Source organism: Salvelinus alpinus, chromosome 1, assembly GCF_045679555.1.
Source record: "Salvelinus alpinus chromosome 1, SLU_Salpinus.1, whole genome shotgun sequence".
Classification (NCBI taxonomy): Eukaryota; Metazoa; Chordata; class Actinopteri; order Salmoniformes; family Salmonidae; genus Salvelinus; species Salvelinus alpinus.
In genome coordinates, this window is record NC_092086.1 from 95,073,564 (window position 1) to 95,090,961 (window position 17,398).

The 17,398-nt window shown below is 43.4% G+C and overlaps 1 protein-coding gene across 1 annotated transcript in view; it reads left to right on the top strand.

Annotated features, from left to right (window-relative positions):
* LOC139535784 (unconventional myosin-XVIIIa-like) overlaps window positions 1-17,398 on the top strand; it is a 100,996-nt gene that overhangs the window by 48,549 nt on the left and 35,049 nt on the right. Inside the window, exons 15-21 of the mRNA XM_071335578.1 lie at window positions 4,992-5,130; window positions 7,550-7,709; window positions 7,796-7,982; window positions 8,579-8,786; window positions 8,933-9,042; window positions 13,677-13,742; window positions 15,297-15,425. Of these exons, the coding sequence (XP_071191679.1) occupies window positions 4,992-5,130; window positions 7,550-7,709; window positions 7,796-7,982; window positions 8,579-8,786; window positions 8,933-9,042; window positions 13,677-13,742; window positions 15,297-15,425 (999 nt within the window). The remainder of the gene's footprint in view (window positions 1-4,991; window positions 5,131-7,549; window positions 7,710-7,795; window positions 7,983-8,578; window positions 8,787-8,932; window positions 9,043-13,676; window positions 13,743-15,296; window positions 15,426-17,398) is intronic.

A 17,398-nucleotide genomic window follows, 5' to 3' on the forward strand; every position in this document is an offset into this window, starting at 1 on the left:
GTTGCAATGAGGTTAGTGGAAGAACAGCATCTAGTAAAGATGAGGTCAAGCGTATTGCCTGCCTTGTGAGTAGGGGGGGAAGGTGAGAGGGTGAGGTCAAAAGAGGAGAGGAGTGGAAAGAAGGAGGCAGAGAGGAATGAGTCAAAGGTAGACATGGGGAGGTTAAAGTCACCCAGAACTGTGAGAGGTGAGCCGTCCTCAGGAAAGGAGCTTATCAAGGCATCAAGCTCATTGATGAACTCTCCAAGGGAACCTGGAGGGCGATAAATGATAAGGATGTTAAGCTTGAAAGGGCTGGTAACTGTGACAGCATGGAATTCAAAGGAGGCGATAGACAGATGGGTAAGGGGAGAAAGAGAGAATGACCACTTGGGAGAGATGAGGATCCCGGTGCCACCACCCCGCTGACCAGAAGCTCTCGGGGTGTGCGAGAACACGTGGGCAGACGAAGAGAGAGCAGTAGGAGTAGCAGTGTTATCTGTGGTGAGCCATGTTTCCGTCAGTGCCAAGAAGTCGAGGGACTGGAGGGACGCATAGGCTGAGATGAGCTCTGCCTTGTTGGCCGCGGATCGGCAGTTCCAGAGGCTACCGGAGACCTGGAACTCCACGTGGGTCGTGCGGGCTGGGACCACCAGGTTAGGGTGGGCGCGGCCACGCGGTGTGAAGCGTTTGTATGGTCTGTGCAGAGAGGAGAGAACAGGGATAGACAGACACATAGTTGACAGGCTACAGAAGAGGCTACGCTAAAGCAAAGGAGATTAGAATGACAAGTGGGCTACACGACTCGAATGTTCAGAAAGTTAAGCTTACGTTGCAAAAAAATAAAAAAATAAAATAAAAGATCTAATTGACTAAAATGATATAGTACTGCTGGCTGGTGAAGTAGCCTGGCTAGCAGTGGCTGCGTTGTTGAAAGTGAAGCTGGCTAGGTGACCTCGACAATTTCTCTAAATTTCTCTAAACTACACAATTATCATGGATACAAGGACAGCAAAGACAACTAGCTAACACTACGCTAATCAAGTCGTTCCGTTGTAATGTAAGTTTCTACAGTGCTGCTATTCGGTAGAAGTTGGCTAGCTAGCAGTGTTAGCTAGCAGTGTTGGCTAGGTAGGAGGACGGCAGCGCGGCAGGCGAAAATAGCTGGCTAGCTAACCGATAATTACTCAAAGCTACACAATTATCTTAGATACAAAGATAGCAAAGAAAACTATGTAGCTAGCTAACACTACACAAATCAAGTCGTTCCGTTGTAATGTAATCGTTTCTACAGTGCTGCTAATCGGTGGCTAGCTGGCTAGCTAGCAGGGTTGACTACGTTACGTTACGTTAGGACGAGAATACCTGGCTAGCGAACCTCAGCGAACCTCGATAACTACACAATTATCCTTGATACAAAGACGGCTACGTGGCCAGCTAAGTAGCTAGCTAAGATCAAACAAATCAAAGATAGCAAAGACAACTGTGTAGCCAGCCAACACTACACTAATCAAGTCGTTCCGTTGTAATGCACTCGTTTCTACAATGCTGCTATTCGGTGGCAAGCTGGCTAGCTAGCAGTGTTGGCTACGTTGCGTTACGTAGCCAACACTGCTCACTCGCACACTCCCCCCCCCCCCCCCACACGCTAACTTTCCCACCGCTGCTGAAAGAAATCAGAGGGGAAAATAGTGTAAAAACACTGAAGCATTTTGTTCAGTCTGCCAAGTGGGTATACATATGTATATGTTTCTCATGGTCAGAGTCCTTTAGGTGCCTTTTGGCAATTCCAAGCATGCTGTCATGTGCCATTTACTGAGAAGTGGCTTCTGTCTGTCCACTCTACCATAAAGGCCTGATGTGATGGAGTGCTGCAGAGATGCTTGTCCTTCTGGAAGGTTCTCCCATCTCCACAGAGGAACTCTGGAGCTCTGTCAGAGTTACCATCGGGTTTTTGGTCACCTCCCTGACCAAGGCCCTTCTCCCCCCAATTGCTCAGTTTGGCTGGGAAAATAGCTCTAGGAAGAGTCTTAGGCGTTCAAACTTCATCCATTTAAGAATGATGGAGGCCACCGTGTTCTTGGGGACATTCAATGCAGTAGACCTTTTTTGGTACCCTTCCCCAGATCTGTGCCTCGACACATTCTTGTCAGAGCTCTCGGGACAATTCCTTCGACCTCATGGCTTGGTTTTTGCTCTGATATGTGCATTTCCAAATCATGTCCGATCAATTGAATTTACCACAGGTGGACTTCAATCAAGTTTTATAAACCTCACAAGGATGATCAATGGAAACAGGATTCACCTGAGTTCAATTTCAAGTCTCAGAGCAAAGGGTCTGAATACTGTTATTGTTATTTATTTTTAATACATTTGCAAACTTTCTAAAAACCTATTTGTCATTATGCAGTATTGTGTGTAGATTGATGATGAGGAAAATGTATTTAATCAGTTTTAGAATAAGGCTGTATACTTTCTGAATACACGGTATATTCTTTCATTTACAGAGAGCCATTTCAAGAGAGAAACGGTTTAGAGTTCTGTTATACCAAAAAGCTAAATTGTGGCTGGCATTCTAGTGATAATTGCTGAAGTGGCCTGTGTAGAGTGCAGGCTTCCTGAATGCTCCAGTGCTCTCTGAGCTCTTTCTCTGATACTAGACATAATGAGAGCCATGTCTAATGGCCTGTCTCTCTCTGCCGTCTGGACCTCACAAAACAAACTACTGCAATTGCTTTATGAAAAACGACTATTTTTCTGGTTGTTATTCAATAAAAGCCTTAATCTGAAAGCAGTGGACGTTTCTGAATACCAATACTGCATTCTAAATAGTAGGCATTTTGGGTATGCCAAAATCAAACATTTTATAGAATGTGAAATTTGAGCATGCTTTAAATGGCAGGATGTCATACTAATTTCGTATTTTCGTCTAGTAGAATTTGATGCAGGCTCTTGAGGAAGAGAAGCGTGTGTTTGACAACAGATGATAATTACATAAGGTGACGCGCTGTACCAAAATGAACAAATGGTTGGAATGAACTCCATTGCTCATTAGATGACGCATTCTCAGCCTAGTATGTTGATATTTGTTGCTTATTGCATAACTAAACAGTGTGTTCGAAATAGTATGTAGCATGATTAGTACACAGTATGTAGTTTTAGTAGTTGGCAAGATTTTGGCCAGTGTTTCACTGTTGTCAGTGAAATATTTTGGTGGTAAATATGATCAGTTGCTTCAATCACACCGTTTTTATTGTTTGTTGTGGAAATATAGCCCGGAGAGAGTTGAGAAAGGTGCTGCGCTATTACAGGTGAATAGCCTTGTAACAAAAACATTTGCCAACATTGCCAAAGGCTTATAGAATGATTCCTACAAAGTAGAGGGTTATATTATGAGAGCTGGCTTCACCTCAGGCCTTGGAGTGTGAGTATGACTGAGCTGGCTGAGAGTCTTTGCTGTGAAGTGAGCCAGTATGAATCGGTTGAAAAGCAAGCTAAGGGCCCAGTAAGTCTTGTTTCTGTGTATTTTGGTGAGACTGGTGTTTCTACTGATATACAGTGCCTTCAGAAAGTATTCACACCCCTTGACTTTTGTCCCCTTGTTGTTACAGCCTAATGTCAAAGTGGAATTATGTTTTAAGAAATGCTGAAAGGACTTGAGTCAATAAGTATTCAACCCCTTTGTTATGGCAAGCCTAAATAAATTCAGGAGTAAAAATAGGATTTAAGTTGCATGGACTCACTCTGTGCAATAATAGTGTTTTAACATGATTTTTGAATAATTACATAATATGCAAGGGCCCTCAGTCGAGCAGTGAATTTCAAACACAGATTCAATCACAAAGACCAGGGAGGTTTTCCAATGCCTCAAAGAAGGGCATCTATTGGTAGATGGATAATAAAAAATAAAAAAAAGCAGACAATGAATATACCTTTTGAGCATGGTAAAGTTATTAATTACACTTTGGATTGTGTATCAATACACCCAGTCACTACAAAGATACAAGTGTTCTTCCTAACTTGCCTGGAGAGGAAGGAAACCACTCAGGGATTTCACCATGAGGCCAATGGCGACTTTAAAGTAGTAGTTACAGATTTTTATGGCTGTGATAGGAGAAAACTGAGGATGGATCAACAACATTGTAGTTACTCCACAATACTAACCTAAATGACAGAGTGAAAAGAAGGAAGCCTGTACAGAATACAAATGTTCTAAAACATGCATCCTGTTTGCAATAAAGCACAAAAGTAAAACTGCAAAAAATGTGGCAAAGAAGGTACTTTATGTTCTGAATACAAAGCGTTATGTTTGGGGAAAATCCAACACATCACATCAGAGTACCCCTCTTCATATTTTCAAGCATGGTGGTGGCTGCATCATGTTATGGGTATGCTTGTCATCGGCAAGGACTAGAGTTTTTTGGGGATTAAAAAATAAACGGAATAGAGCTAAGCACAGGCAAAGTCCGAGAGCAAAACCTGGTTCAGGCTGCTTTCCAACAGACAGAGACAAATTCACCTTTTAGCAGGACAATAACCTAAAATACAAGGCCAAATATACACTGGAGTTGCTTACCACAACGACATTGAATGTTCCTGAGTGGCCTAGTTACAGTTTTGACTTAAATCTTCTTGAAAGTCTATGGCAAGACATGAAAATGGTGGCTAGCAATGATCAACAACCAACTTGACAGACGTTGAATAATTTTTTTAAAGAATAATGTGGAAATATTGCACAATCCATAGAGACTTACCCAGAAAGACTCACAGCTGTAATTGCTGCCAAAGGTGATTCTAACATGTATTGACTCAGGGGTGTGAATAACCTTCTTTTAGGAGAGAGAAAAAATCTCTCACTTTTTCATTATGGGGTATTGTGTATAGATGGATTTGTAACACAACAAAATGTGTAATACGTCAAGGGTTATGGACACTTTATGAAAACACTGTACAACCATCCGGAGGACTGGGTAGAGGCATGTCTGACCAGTGTATGCATGTGTGTGTGCCAGGTGCGGACGCTGAGGACTGATGAGGCTCGGGGCCTGTTGTGGCTGATGGAAGAGGAGGCTCTGCAGCCTGGGGGTTCAGAGGATACTCTACTGGGACGCCTCTTCAGTTACTATGGCCCTGCTGAGGGAGAGAGCAAAGGTGAACACACACACAGTCAAATCTGTTACTCATCACTCAGGCACAGCTCAACAACAGTCACATCTGTTATCGCTCTCTCACTCACGCACACACACACACGAGAAAGTTAGAGGCACAAAGATCATACCCCCAAGGGATGCTAACCTCCATTACCAATAACAGAGGAGGTTAGCATTTTTGGGGGGGGATGATATTAATCACTCATTATTAATGCTTCATTCATGATTACCATTAATCATGGTAGCATCCACCTGAATGTTGAAGTGTTCAGAAACATATTATATTATTTATAATAAAGTGACTTCAAAATGACACTACATTGTTTACCATTCATTTCTATTGGCAACCACAACATAATCGGAAACGCAACCAAAACAAACTGCAAATGCATCTAACAAGTTTTTAGAGTCACAAGCCTGATGTAGTCATTGTGTGCTAGGAATATGGGACCAAAACTGAACTTTTGACTACTTCAATACTCATAAGTGCATTTGTCCAAATACTTATGACCTCTTCAAATGACTAGATCCATAAAGTGCTTTCATTTCGAAACGATAAAACGGATATGTATGAAAATACCCTCAAATAAAAGGTGACATTATATACTGTCGCCTCATATGAAACATATTATCCAAAATACTAGAGTATAGAGAGGAATTAAGTTTTAGCTTCACTATATCAAAACAATGGAATTGCCATGGAAACACGTGGAGGAAAGGGCCATGGGGGAAAGATCCCGAGTCCTCATTGCCTATCAGCAAAATGATCCTACATTTAGACTATTGTTTATATGTGTATTTCACACTATGTTGAGGTAAAATACTGTTTAAAAAAAATTATATAAAAAATGAAGTGCTTTATAGGAAATATATTGTCTGGTGATATGATTGATTTATTTGTAGGTTTTTATCTTCATATACATTCGGAAAGTATTCAGACCCCTTGACTTTTTCCAAATGTTATGTTACAGCCTTATTCTAAAATTGATTAAATTGTTTTTCCCCCCTCATCAATCTAAACACAATACCCCATAATGACAAAGTAAAAACAGGTTTGGGTATGATGCTACAAGCTTGGCACACCTGTATTTGGGGAGTTTCTCCCATTCTTCTCTGCAGATCCTCTCAAGTTCTGTCAGGTTGGATGGGGAGTATCGCTGCACAGCTATTTTCAGGTCTCCAGAGACAATCAGGTTCAAGTCCGGGCTCTGGCTGGGCACTCAAGGACATTGAGACTTGTCCCGAAGCCACTCGTGTATTGTCTTGGCTGTGTGCTTAGGGTCGTTATCCTGTTGGAAGGTGAACCTTTGCCTCAGTCTGAGGTCCTGAGCGCTCTGGAGCAGGTTTTCATCAAGGATCTCTCTCTACTTTGCTCCGTTCATCTTTCCCTCGATACTGACTAGTCTCCCAGTCCCTGCCTCTAAAAAACATCCCAACAGCATGATGCTGCCACCACCATGCTTCACCGTAGGGATGGTGCCAGGTTTCCTCCAGACGTGACGCTTGGCATTCAGGCCAAAGAGTTCAATCTTGGTTTCATCAAACCAGAGAATCTTGTTTCTCATGGTCTGTGACTCCTTTAGGTGCTTTTTGGCAAATCCCAAGCGGGCTGTTGTGCATTTTACTGAGGAGTGGCTTCCATCTGGCCACTACTGTAAAGGCCTGATTTGGTGGAGTGCTGCAAAGATGGTTATCCCATCTCTGCAGAGGCACACCTCCCTGACCAAAGCCCTTCTCCCCCGATTGCTCAGTTTGGCCGACAGCTCTAGTAAGATTCTTGGTGGTTCCAAACTTCTTCCATTTAAGATTGGTGGAGGCCACTGTGTTGTTGGGGACCTTCAATGCTGCAGAAATGTTTTCGTACCCTTCCCCAGATCTGTGCCTCGATACAATCCTGTCTCAGAGCTCTGATACAATCCTGTCTCAGAGCTCTACGGACAATTCCTTCGACCTCATGACTTGCTTGCACTGTCAACTGTGGGACCTTATATAGACAGGTGTTGTCCTTTCCAAATCATGTTCAATCATATGAATTCACCACAGGTGGACTCCAATCAAGTTGTAGAAACATTACAAGGATGATCAATGGAATCAGGATGCACCTGAGCTCAATGTTGAGTCTCATAGCAAAGGTTCTGAATACTTGTAAATAAGGTATTTCTGTTTTTTGTTCGCAAACATTTCTAAAAACCAATTTTCACTTTGTCATTATGGAGTATTATTGAGGATAAAAAAAAAACATATTTTAGAATAAGGCTGTAATGTAGCAAAATGTGGGAAAAGTCAAGAGGTCTGAATACTTTCCAAATGCACTTTATGTTCATTGCCACACTATGCACACACAAACATCCATCTACGCATCCAAACATTCATTGAAATGCATAACTGTTATCAACTCCTTTTCCCCCTCTACCTGTCAGGTCACACCTTGCTGCTGAAGAGTGGGAAGCTGCATCACTTTCTGTTGGGTCACAGTCATGGGACAGACTGGGTGGAGTATGATGCCCGTGGTTGGCTGAGCCATGCCAAACAGAACCCTGCCTCTACCAACGCAGGGAGTCTCCTGCAGGACTCCCACAAGTAAGACACACATAATGTTTTGGCTTGATTGGCAATGCTTGCAACAGACATGTTTGACCTGATCTGATTGTCTCTCTCCTTTCCAGGGAGAACATTAGTGGTCTGTTTATGAGCCGAGGAAGCGGGGCCACCACCCTGTCAGGCTCCATCGCGGGCCTGGAGGGTGTTTCCCAGCTGGCCTTGCGGCGCGCCACCAGCATGAGGAAGACTTTCACCACTGGAGTGGCGGCCGTCAAGAAGAAGTCCCTCTGCATCCAGATCAAACTACAAGTGGTGAGAGGCTGCAAGCTGTCTGCAGAGGGCAGGTCTGTTGGAGAGAAGGAAAGCGAGAGGGCTTTCCAAAAAGTCATATTTACACTTCTGTTCCTGTAACAGTCTGGGCATATCCAGCTAAGTTGTTGGGCCACAGGGCCTCTCATTTGAATCCAACACACGGGCTGATTCAGTAATAGGAGTCATTTAATTAGCACTGCCTAATATATCCCCTACCCCCCGAGAAGAGGTGTCCGCATAGTGCTTGGGGGATCATCCATCTTCCTGTGTTTTTACCATACTATTACAGCTTGAAAGGGTAGGCGCTAGGAGCCGCCCTCGTGTAGGGCCTAGGCATTAGATTTCCTGCTCCTGAGAGTACTTTCCTTAACTATACCATTTATTAAAACCCAGGTGGATTATTAAGATTGCTTAATGTATGAAATTTGCTATTATATCCATTAGTGAGAGCCAGTGTATAGAGCCTTTGCTTATGATTTAAAGGTTTGGTCTCTGATTAGGCCGGCTACTCTCTCGATGCATGTTGAGGCCTTGCCCTCTCTCATTGCACTCACTGTTACTATTTCAGTCCCAGCTAACTCCCCTATCTCCTGTAGGACGCTCTGCTGGACACTGTGCGGAGGTCCAGGGTTCACTTTATCCACTGCCTGCTGCCCAATCCTGATGCCCTGCGGGCAGGCAGAGGGGAATTGGAGGCCCAGGGGGAGAGTGGAGACTCTGGCCTGATGCAGCTGGATGTGGCCCTGCTCCGGTCTCAGCTTCGCGGCTCCAAGCTGCTGGACGCTCTCAGAATCTATAGACAAGGTAAGAGGCTGTGGATATTAGACTAGGAAGGTCTGGAAGGGTCTCTCAAACCAAATGATCTTCACAAAGAGCAGTGTTTAAAATAAATATTAATGTACAACATTTTTTAGCTTCATAACCTTACCCCGATGTCATTGTCTATACAGGATACCCTGATCACATGGTCTTCTCCGAATTCTGCCGCCGCTTCGATGTGCTGGCACCACACCTGACCAAGAAACTTGGCCGCAACTACATAGTGAAGGATGAGAAGAAGGTGAGTCTATTTTTCTGTGTGTGTGTTTGGAGTAAATAATATGATTCAGGCCAACAACGGAGGTCTGCATTGTTATATTAATGAGCTGTTATTATCTAGGCATAACTCACTTTAATAACTCTACCCATATGTATATATTACCTCGACTAACCGGTGCCCCCGCACATTGACTCTGTACCTTTACCCCCTGTATATAGCCTCGCTATTGTTATTTTACTCCTGCTCTTTAATTATTTGTTACTTTTATAAATTTTTTTGGTCTTTTTCTAAAAACTGCACTGTTGGTTAAGGGCTTGTAAGTAAGCATTTCACTGTAAGGTCTATCCCTGTTGTGTTCGGTGCACGTGACAAGTAACATTTGATTTGAGCTGAATAGACCATCTCCTCCTTGGCTGTCAGTAGCCCACTGACAGAGGAATAAACCTCTATTAATCAGGGCCATTGTGATGACCTAATCAACTTATCCCCAGCTGCATCCCACTCCCTACCAAGTTTAATCAATGACGAGCAGAGACAGGAAGCAAATTGCACTGGAGTTTAGGGCTGAACAAAATACCCAAAACTTGGTATTGCACTTATCAACTTGGTGAAAGACATTTTCTACCCTGGAGGCTGTCTGGCGGGTGGTTTTGCCCTAATGATATGCTTAGGAAGGGAGCTCCCCACTTTCTATTTTATTTCACCTTTATTTAACCAGGTAGGCCAGTTGAGAACAAGTTCTCATTTACAACTGCGACCTGGCCAAGATAAAGCAAAGCAGTGCAACAAAAACAACAACACAGAGTTACACATAAACAAACACACAGTCAATAACACAATAGAAACATTTATGTACAGTGTGTGCAAATGTAGAAGAGTAGGGAGGTAAGGCAATAAATAGAGGCGAAATAATTACAATTTAACATTAACACTGGAGTGATAGATGTGCAGATGATGATGTGCAAGTAGAGATACTGGCGTGCAAACGAGCAAGAGGATAAGTAACAATATGGGGATGAGGTACTTTGGGTGTACTATTTACAGATGTGCTGTGTACAGTGATTGGTAAGCTGCTCTGACAGCTGATGCTTAAAGAGAGAGGGAGATATGAGACTCCAGCTTCAGTGATTTTTGCAATTCGTTCCAGTCATTGGCAACAGAGAACTGGAAGGAAAGGCGGCCAAAGGAAGTGTTGGCTTTGGGGATGACCAGTGAAATATACCTGCTGGAGCGTGTACTACGAGTAGGTGTTGCTATGGTGATCAGTGAGCTGAGATAAGGGCTTTACCTAGCAAAGACTTATAGATGACCTGGATCTAGTGGGTTTGGCGACAAATATGTGGTGAGGGCCAGCCAACAAGAGCATACAGGTCGCAGTGGTGGGTAGTATATGGGGCTTTGATGACAAAACGGATGGCACTGTGATAGACTACATCCAGTTTACTGAGTAGTGTTGGAGGCTATTTTGTAAATGACGTCGCCAAAGTCAAGGATCGGTAGAATCGTCAGTTTTCCGAGGGTATGTTTGGCGGCATGAGTGAAGGAGGCTTTGTTGCGAAATAGGATGCTGATTCTAGATTTAATTTTGGATTGGAGATGCTTAATGTGAGTCTGTCTAACCAGATACCTAGTTATTTGTAGTTGTCCACATTATTCTAAGTCAGAACCGTCCAGAGTAGTGATGCTAGTCGGGCGGGAGGTTGCGGGCAGCAATTGGTCGAAGAGCATGCTCTTAGTTTTACTAGCATTTTAAAAGCAGTTGGAGGCCACGGAAGGAGTGTGGCATTGAAGCTCGTTTAGAGGTTTGTTAGCACAGTGTCCAAAGAAGGGCCAGATGTATACAGAATGGTGTCGTCTGCGTAGAGGTGGATCAGGGAATCACCAGCAGCAAGAGCGACATTATTGATATATACAGAGAAAAGAGTCGGCCCGAAAATTGAACACTGGCACCCCCATAGAGACTGCCAGAGGTCTGGACAACAGGCCCTCCGATTTGACACACTGAACTCTGTCGGAGAAGTAGTTGGTGAACCAGACGAGGCAGTCATTTGAGAAGCCAAGGCTACGGAGTCTGCCGATAAGAATGATTGACAGTCGAAAGCCTTGGCCAGGTTGATGAAGACGGCTGCACAGTACTGTCTTTTATTGATGGCGGTTATGATATCGTTTCGGACCTTGTGCATGGTTGAGGTGCACCCATGAGCAGCTCGGAACCAGATAGCATAGTGGAGAAGGTACGGTGGGATTCGAAATGGTCGGTGATCTGTTTGTTAACTTGGCTTTTGAAGATTTTAGAAAGGCAGGGCAGGATGGATATAGGTCTGTAACACTTTGGGTCTAGAGTGTCTCCCCCTTTGAAGAGGGAGATGAACGCGACAGCTTTCCAATCTTTGGGGATCTCAGACGATACGAAAGAGAGGTTGGACATGCTAGTAATAGGGGTTTCAACAATTTCAGCTGATGAATTTAGAAAGAGAGGGTCCAGATTTTCTAGGCCAGCTGATTTGTAGGGATCCAGATTTTGCAGCTCTTTCAGAACATCAGCTGTCTGGATTTGGGTGAAGGAGAAGCAGGGGCAAGTTGCTGTAGGGGGTGCTGAGATGTTGGTAGGGGTAGCCAAGTGGAAAGCATGGCCAGCCATAGAAAAATGCTTATTGAAATTCTCAATTCTCGTGGGTTCATCGGTGGTGACTGTTTCCTAGCCTCAGTGCAGTGGGCAGCTGGGAGAAGGTGCTCTTTTTCTCCATGGACTTTACAGTGTCCCCAAACCTTTTGTAATTAGTGCTACAGGATGCAAATTTCTGTTTGAAAAAGCTAGCCTTTGCTTTCCTAACTGACTGAGTATATTGGTTCCTGACTTCCCTGAAAAGTTGCTTATCGCGGGGGCTATTCGATGCTAATGCAGAACGCCACAGGATGTTTTTGTGCTGGTCAAGCGCAGTCAAGTCTGGAGTGAACCAAGGGCTATATCTGTTCTTCGTTCTCCATTTTTTGAATGGGGCATGCTTATTTAAGATGGTGAGGAAAGCACTTTTAAATAGCAACCAGGCATCCTCTACTGATGGGATGAGGTCAATATCCTTCCAGGATACCCGGGCCAGATCGATTAGAAAGGCCTGCCCGCTGAAGTGTTTTAGGGAGCGTTTGACAGTGATGAGGGGTGGTCGTTTGACCGCGGACCCATTACGCAAGCACGCAATGAGGCAATGGTCGCTGAGATCCTGGTTGAAGACAGCAGAGGTGTATTTAGAGGGCAAGTTGGTCAGGATGATATCTAAGAGGGTGCCCATTGTTACGGATTTAGGGTTGTACCTGGTAGGTTCCTTGATCGTTTGGGTGAGATTGAGGGCATCTAGCTTAGATTGTAGGATGGCCGGGGTGTTAAGCATGTCCCAGTTTAGGTCACCTAACAATACGAACTCTGAAAATAGATGAGGGGTAATCAATTCACATATGGTGTCCAGGGCACAGCTGGGGGCTGAAAGGGGTCTATAACAAGCGGCAATTGTGAGAGACTTGTTTCTGGAAAGGTGGATCTTTAAAAGTAGAAGCTTGAATTGTTTGGTCACAGACCTGGATAGCCTGCATAGTTCTGTCATACTATCTCTGCAGTAGATTGCAACTTCGCACCCTTTGGCAGTTCTATCTTGTCGGAAAATGCATTTGTTTATGTGAGATGTGACTGGCGAGAGGGTCTAATGGTTAAAGGTCCAATGTAGCTATTTTTTATCTCAATATCAAATCATTTCTGGATAACAATTAAAATGGTTAAACATTTACAAAAATGTCTTCTTAGCAAAGAGCAATTTCTCAAAGAATTTTGCTAGGACAGTCTGGGATTGGTCTGAGTGGAGAGGGGAAAACTAGCTGTTATTGGCAGAGAGGTTTGGAACCCTTCTTATCCTAGTAAAACAGGTTGAAATTTCAGGTGGTTTGTTCAAACAGCTCTTACACTAAAAGGGCTTTTTCATTTTCAGTATTATTACACTCATAGTGTGTAAATGTATATTAAACACAGGAACATCACTGTACTGGTCCATTGACTGTACTGGGCCTTTTTAAAGTGTTTCAGTGTTATCCAACCTGTGAAGGGAGAATTGCTAATGAGTGTTTTTCTCTGAGGATATCTATCAATGAGAGTCAATTGTGTATCGGCCCCCTGCAAGAGGAGCCCGGCTGAAGTGAAACGGTGGGGAATAAAACATATGGGAGAGCGTGAGCGAAGAAAAGCAGATTTCCCTTGCGTCAGCTTCTCTGGGTTTCTGTGGAAATGCCATCAGACAAAAGACCCCCAGTGCTCTGGGCTGCAGCCCCTCTCACAGTGTAATCTAGAAGACTGCTATGGGGCCAAGACCCCCACGGGGCCTGGAGGAATGAGCCTGGAGTAGGTGGATTCTGAAGGACGACCTGTCTGGTCAGTTTTCATTTGCTGCTCTCCCTGCACACCCTCTACTCTCTAGAGAGGAGAGGGTGGGGATTGGGGGAAGAGGTGTGAGGGGAGAATGTGAAAGGAATATAGTTCAGGATTCTGTCAATCTGTCTGATAAGAGAAGTGGTTGTTGGGCTCCTCTGTGTTAGTCGTCAACTCCGCGGGACTGCTGTAGAGGGATAATCCGGGGGTAGAAGGGCAGCGACTGATCTGTGTGTGTTTCCAGGCTGTGGAGGAGCTGCTGGAGTCCCTGGACCTGGAGAAGAACAGCTATCACATGGGACTGAGCAGGGTGAGTACCACTACTACCACAGTAAAACCTCACACCTTGAATGAGTCACTTGTAAAACTACCTCTTCATATTATTATATTGTGTGCTAGGGGTTAAACTCAAACTGGTGTTGCATACAGTAGATTCCCTTCATTTGGAGCTATAGATTCCTCCTTCCAGGTGTTTCTCCTTGAGGAATGTGTTTGTCACTGGGTGAACTGTCTGGCAAGTGTTGGCTGCCCTGGAAGTCTCTTTACTGTGGAGGATGGATGTGAGAGCCATGCCTGCCTTCCAGCCTCACTGGGAGACGCACAATCATGTCTCCTTTGTATTCATTTCATTATGGAGTAGTTTCTGGCAGTTGATGGACTTGTTTAATCGCATCAGCTCGGGAAAGTGGCCCAAAGCCAACAAGAAAGTCAGGAGAAACAACAGTGGGAGAAACAATGGCTCCTATGCTCCCAGATGCTGGTAATTTTAATGGACCATATTACAACATTGGAGAGATGGTAATTCTTTTGTAGACCGCTGCAGTTGCCTTCGGAGCCCAGATAAACTTCAAACCCCGGAGTAGATTAACACCAAGATGGTGCTTCACAAAGCATTCCAACGGCGTCCTAGCAACAGCAGTGGTCCCAGCAGAATGCCAAATAACAGCAGCACCAAATCTTCTCATGACACTGGCCCACGCAACTCTCACTGTGGTAAACACTGTCACAACAGCAAGTCACATGGCTAACGAGATGGAGTCATACTTGATGTATCCATTCTGATCATAATATAACCCAGACGGCGGTTACAGGCTGACACTTCATTCTTTACAGCACCCTCTGTGGAGAACGTTTCTAAGAGGGCAAAAGAGAAACATCAGTTTCATTTTAAAGCCAATTTCATGACATTGTACAGTATGTACCCCTCTTCTCTATATCGGGCTAGATACTATATCTAAAGCGGAAATTGATTGTTAAATATAGTTCCATGCCCACAGCTAAAAACAAATGTCCCCTAATTTTCATTTCCAAAATCTGGTCACCTTACTTAATTATTTTTTGGGGGTCAGTTCCAACTCCTGGTTCTTTCATGTATGCCAGGGAGGTTGGGTCATTAATACTGGAGCCTGGCTATGGAGGCCTTGGATAGAGACGCCACTCCCATCAATATCTATCCTTCGCCTGAAGGAGCTTAATGACTGCAACCAGCCTTCACACTGCTTCACACAGCACTGGCATGATTATGTCTTTCTGTGTGTGTGAATGACAGGAGCATGTGATGAACCTTTAAATCTGTTTCACCTCTGACCTAGCCAATAGGGACACAATGCTAACACTGTCGGAGATAACGACTTCATCATCCAATAGATTGCCTTCTCTCCTTTTCTTTAGACTACAAGGGATGGATTATCAGCTTTCCAGTTAATGTCATCTATTTGTACAGTAGGTGCTAAAAAGGCAGATACTTTCTTGAGGTCAATTATGTGCCAAAATTGTTGATTGGAATCCGCTGCGAAATTGAACAAACATGACTGTATCCCTTCTGTTTGATGATTAACTAAAAAGTGTGTACTTTCGTCCCCAGTTGTTCTTCAGAGCGGGGACCTTGGCAAAACTGGAGGAGCAGAGGGATGAGCAGACCAGACGCAACATCACCCTATTCCAAGCAGCCTGCAGTGGATACCTGGCCAGACAGGCCTTCAAGAAGAGGGAGGTAGGCATGACTACACCACGGCTTCACGGTCATCCAGTTAGCTGCTGCTTCTTGGAGTGTACCTGTCAGAGAAGGGAAGGAGACAGAGATGTACTTTGTATGTCAAGGCTATGACTGGGACTGTCCAATATGATCAAAATCAATTTTATAGTTTGAAATCCAGGATTTATTTTCCAAGATTTACATAAATAAATAATTTTGAGACAGAGAAAAAAAGTTGAATGTGATTGTGGTCTGTTGGGAGATATGGTTGCCTATTTTTGTTATATTTCACTTTGTCCTGCATTGTTGGAGGTCGGAGCTAAAAAAATTCACTGTACCCTGTAATTAAATATGCAACCCTGAACATGTGACTATTAAACTCTATCTAATATGGCTTTAAGCTTTCTGAGAAACGGACATACGCTGCAATATCTTCCGAAGTAGGTTTAGGGGAATTTGTTTATTGCTTTAGCCATTTTTGTTATCACTGCATCTATTTAAGAGTTGTGATAAATAAAAAGTCTACCACATAAGCAGCGTTTGAGTAATGGGAATGTGGTGGAAATAGGAACCCGGGAGAAACCCGATGCTTTTCTCTTATGAAGTTCAAAGGGCATCGTTCAGAGGCGGAGGCATACTGAGGGGGAGGAGCGATATTTATTCGGTTGGAAAGGGCAGGAAATCCGCTCTGCGGAACTGTGTGAAGGCTAACTGTAGCATTACTAAATCCATTAAGACTGCTAGACTACTTTTTTTCTGAATGCCTTCTCTGTTTTCTCAATAGAAAGATAAGATTAAATAGATTTTTTCTTGTAAAATCTTTGTCTCTGAACTAAAGTTCAGGTTTTTGTGTGGTGAGATATAGTACTCAATTATGGATGAGGACTAAGGTTCTCTGATTTCATCTGGTTAAGAGGGGTTGTTTCATTTCAGTGTATCAACAGTTATTTCTATTCCAGTGGACAAATGGAAGTCTAAAGAGTTATTTGTTTGAGTAATTCTTGGTTTAGTGGTTCATTGTTCACCAGGTTTGGGCTCAATGTGAATTGAAGGCTGTTAACTAAAATGACCACTCAATAATCAAAAATAAAAGGGCATTTATTGTCAATAACTTCTCAAACTGAAAAGTAGAAGCTATTTTTGTAAAAAGTTTACATTTTCAGAATTTTAAATTCAAATCACTTCCTGACTTGACTGCCTTCAATTCAAATTGAGCCAACCCTGCTGTTCACTGGAAATATCAGGTTTTTGACTCGATTTGAACGTTCTATTACTTTTTTTAGATAATGTCTGTTACATAATAAAGTCATAGATCTAGATTACCTATAACACAATAAGGTTTTCATTGGAAACCTCTAGTCAGTGTGATAATGATGATAGACCAGGCCATGTACATTTCTCTGTCTGCCCTGAAAATCACCTGAATGGCAAATATATGCAGTAGGTAAAAAAGTAGTTATTCCAAATGCACCAGCCCTAGACCAGTGTAATTGGAGGAATGCGGTGAAGTGGTATATTACTGTGTCGAGTTCTCTCACCCCTCCCTCCCTTCTCCCTCCCTCTCCAGCAGGAAGATTAACTAAGTGTGTCTCTATCCAGAGGCCTGTCTTATAATAATGATTGTATAGTAAAACCCACTAGTGCTCTCACTCCGTCTTCCCCGTTCATGAAATTTGATTAGGCTTCCATGATTCCACTTTCACTGTATGATGTATCCGTTCTTAACATATGTGCCATGGTTAGATGAAATACACTGAGGATGTTAGGAATGTGTTCTATAGCAGCGGCAACGGAGATGAGCACAACTTCTTAGGTCACACACGTCTGAATCCATATGGTTGTAGTTCAAACAGAAATGTCAGGCTGGCAAATATACTTAGAAACATGGTGGTTGATGCCATAGAGTGTCCTGTAACTGTTGATAGATAATCATGGCTTTCAGAGCTTTTTGAAGTCGTCCCAGCGTGACTTCATTACAAATACAGTACATA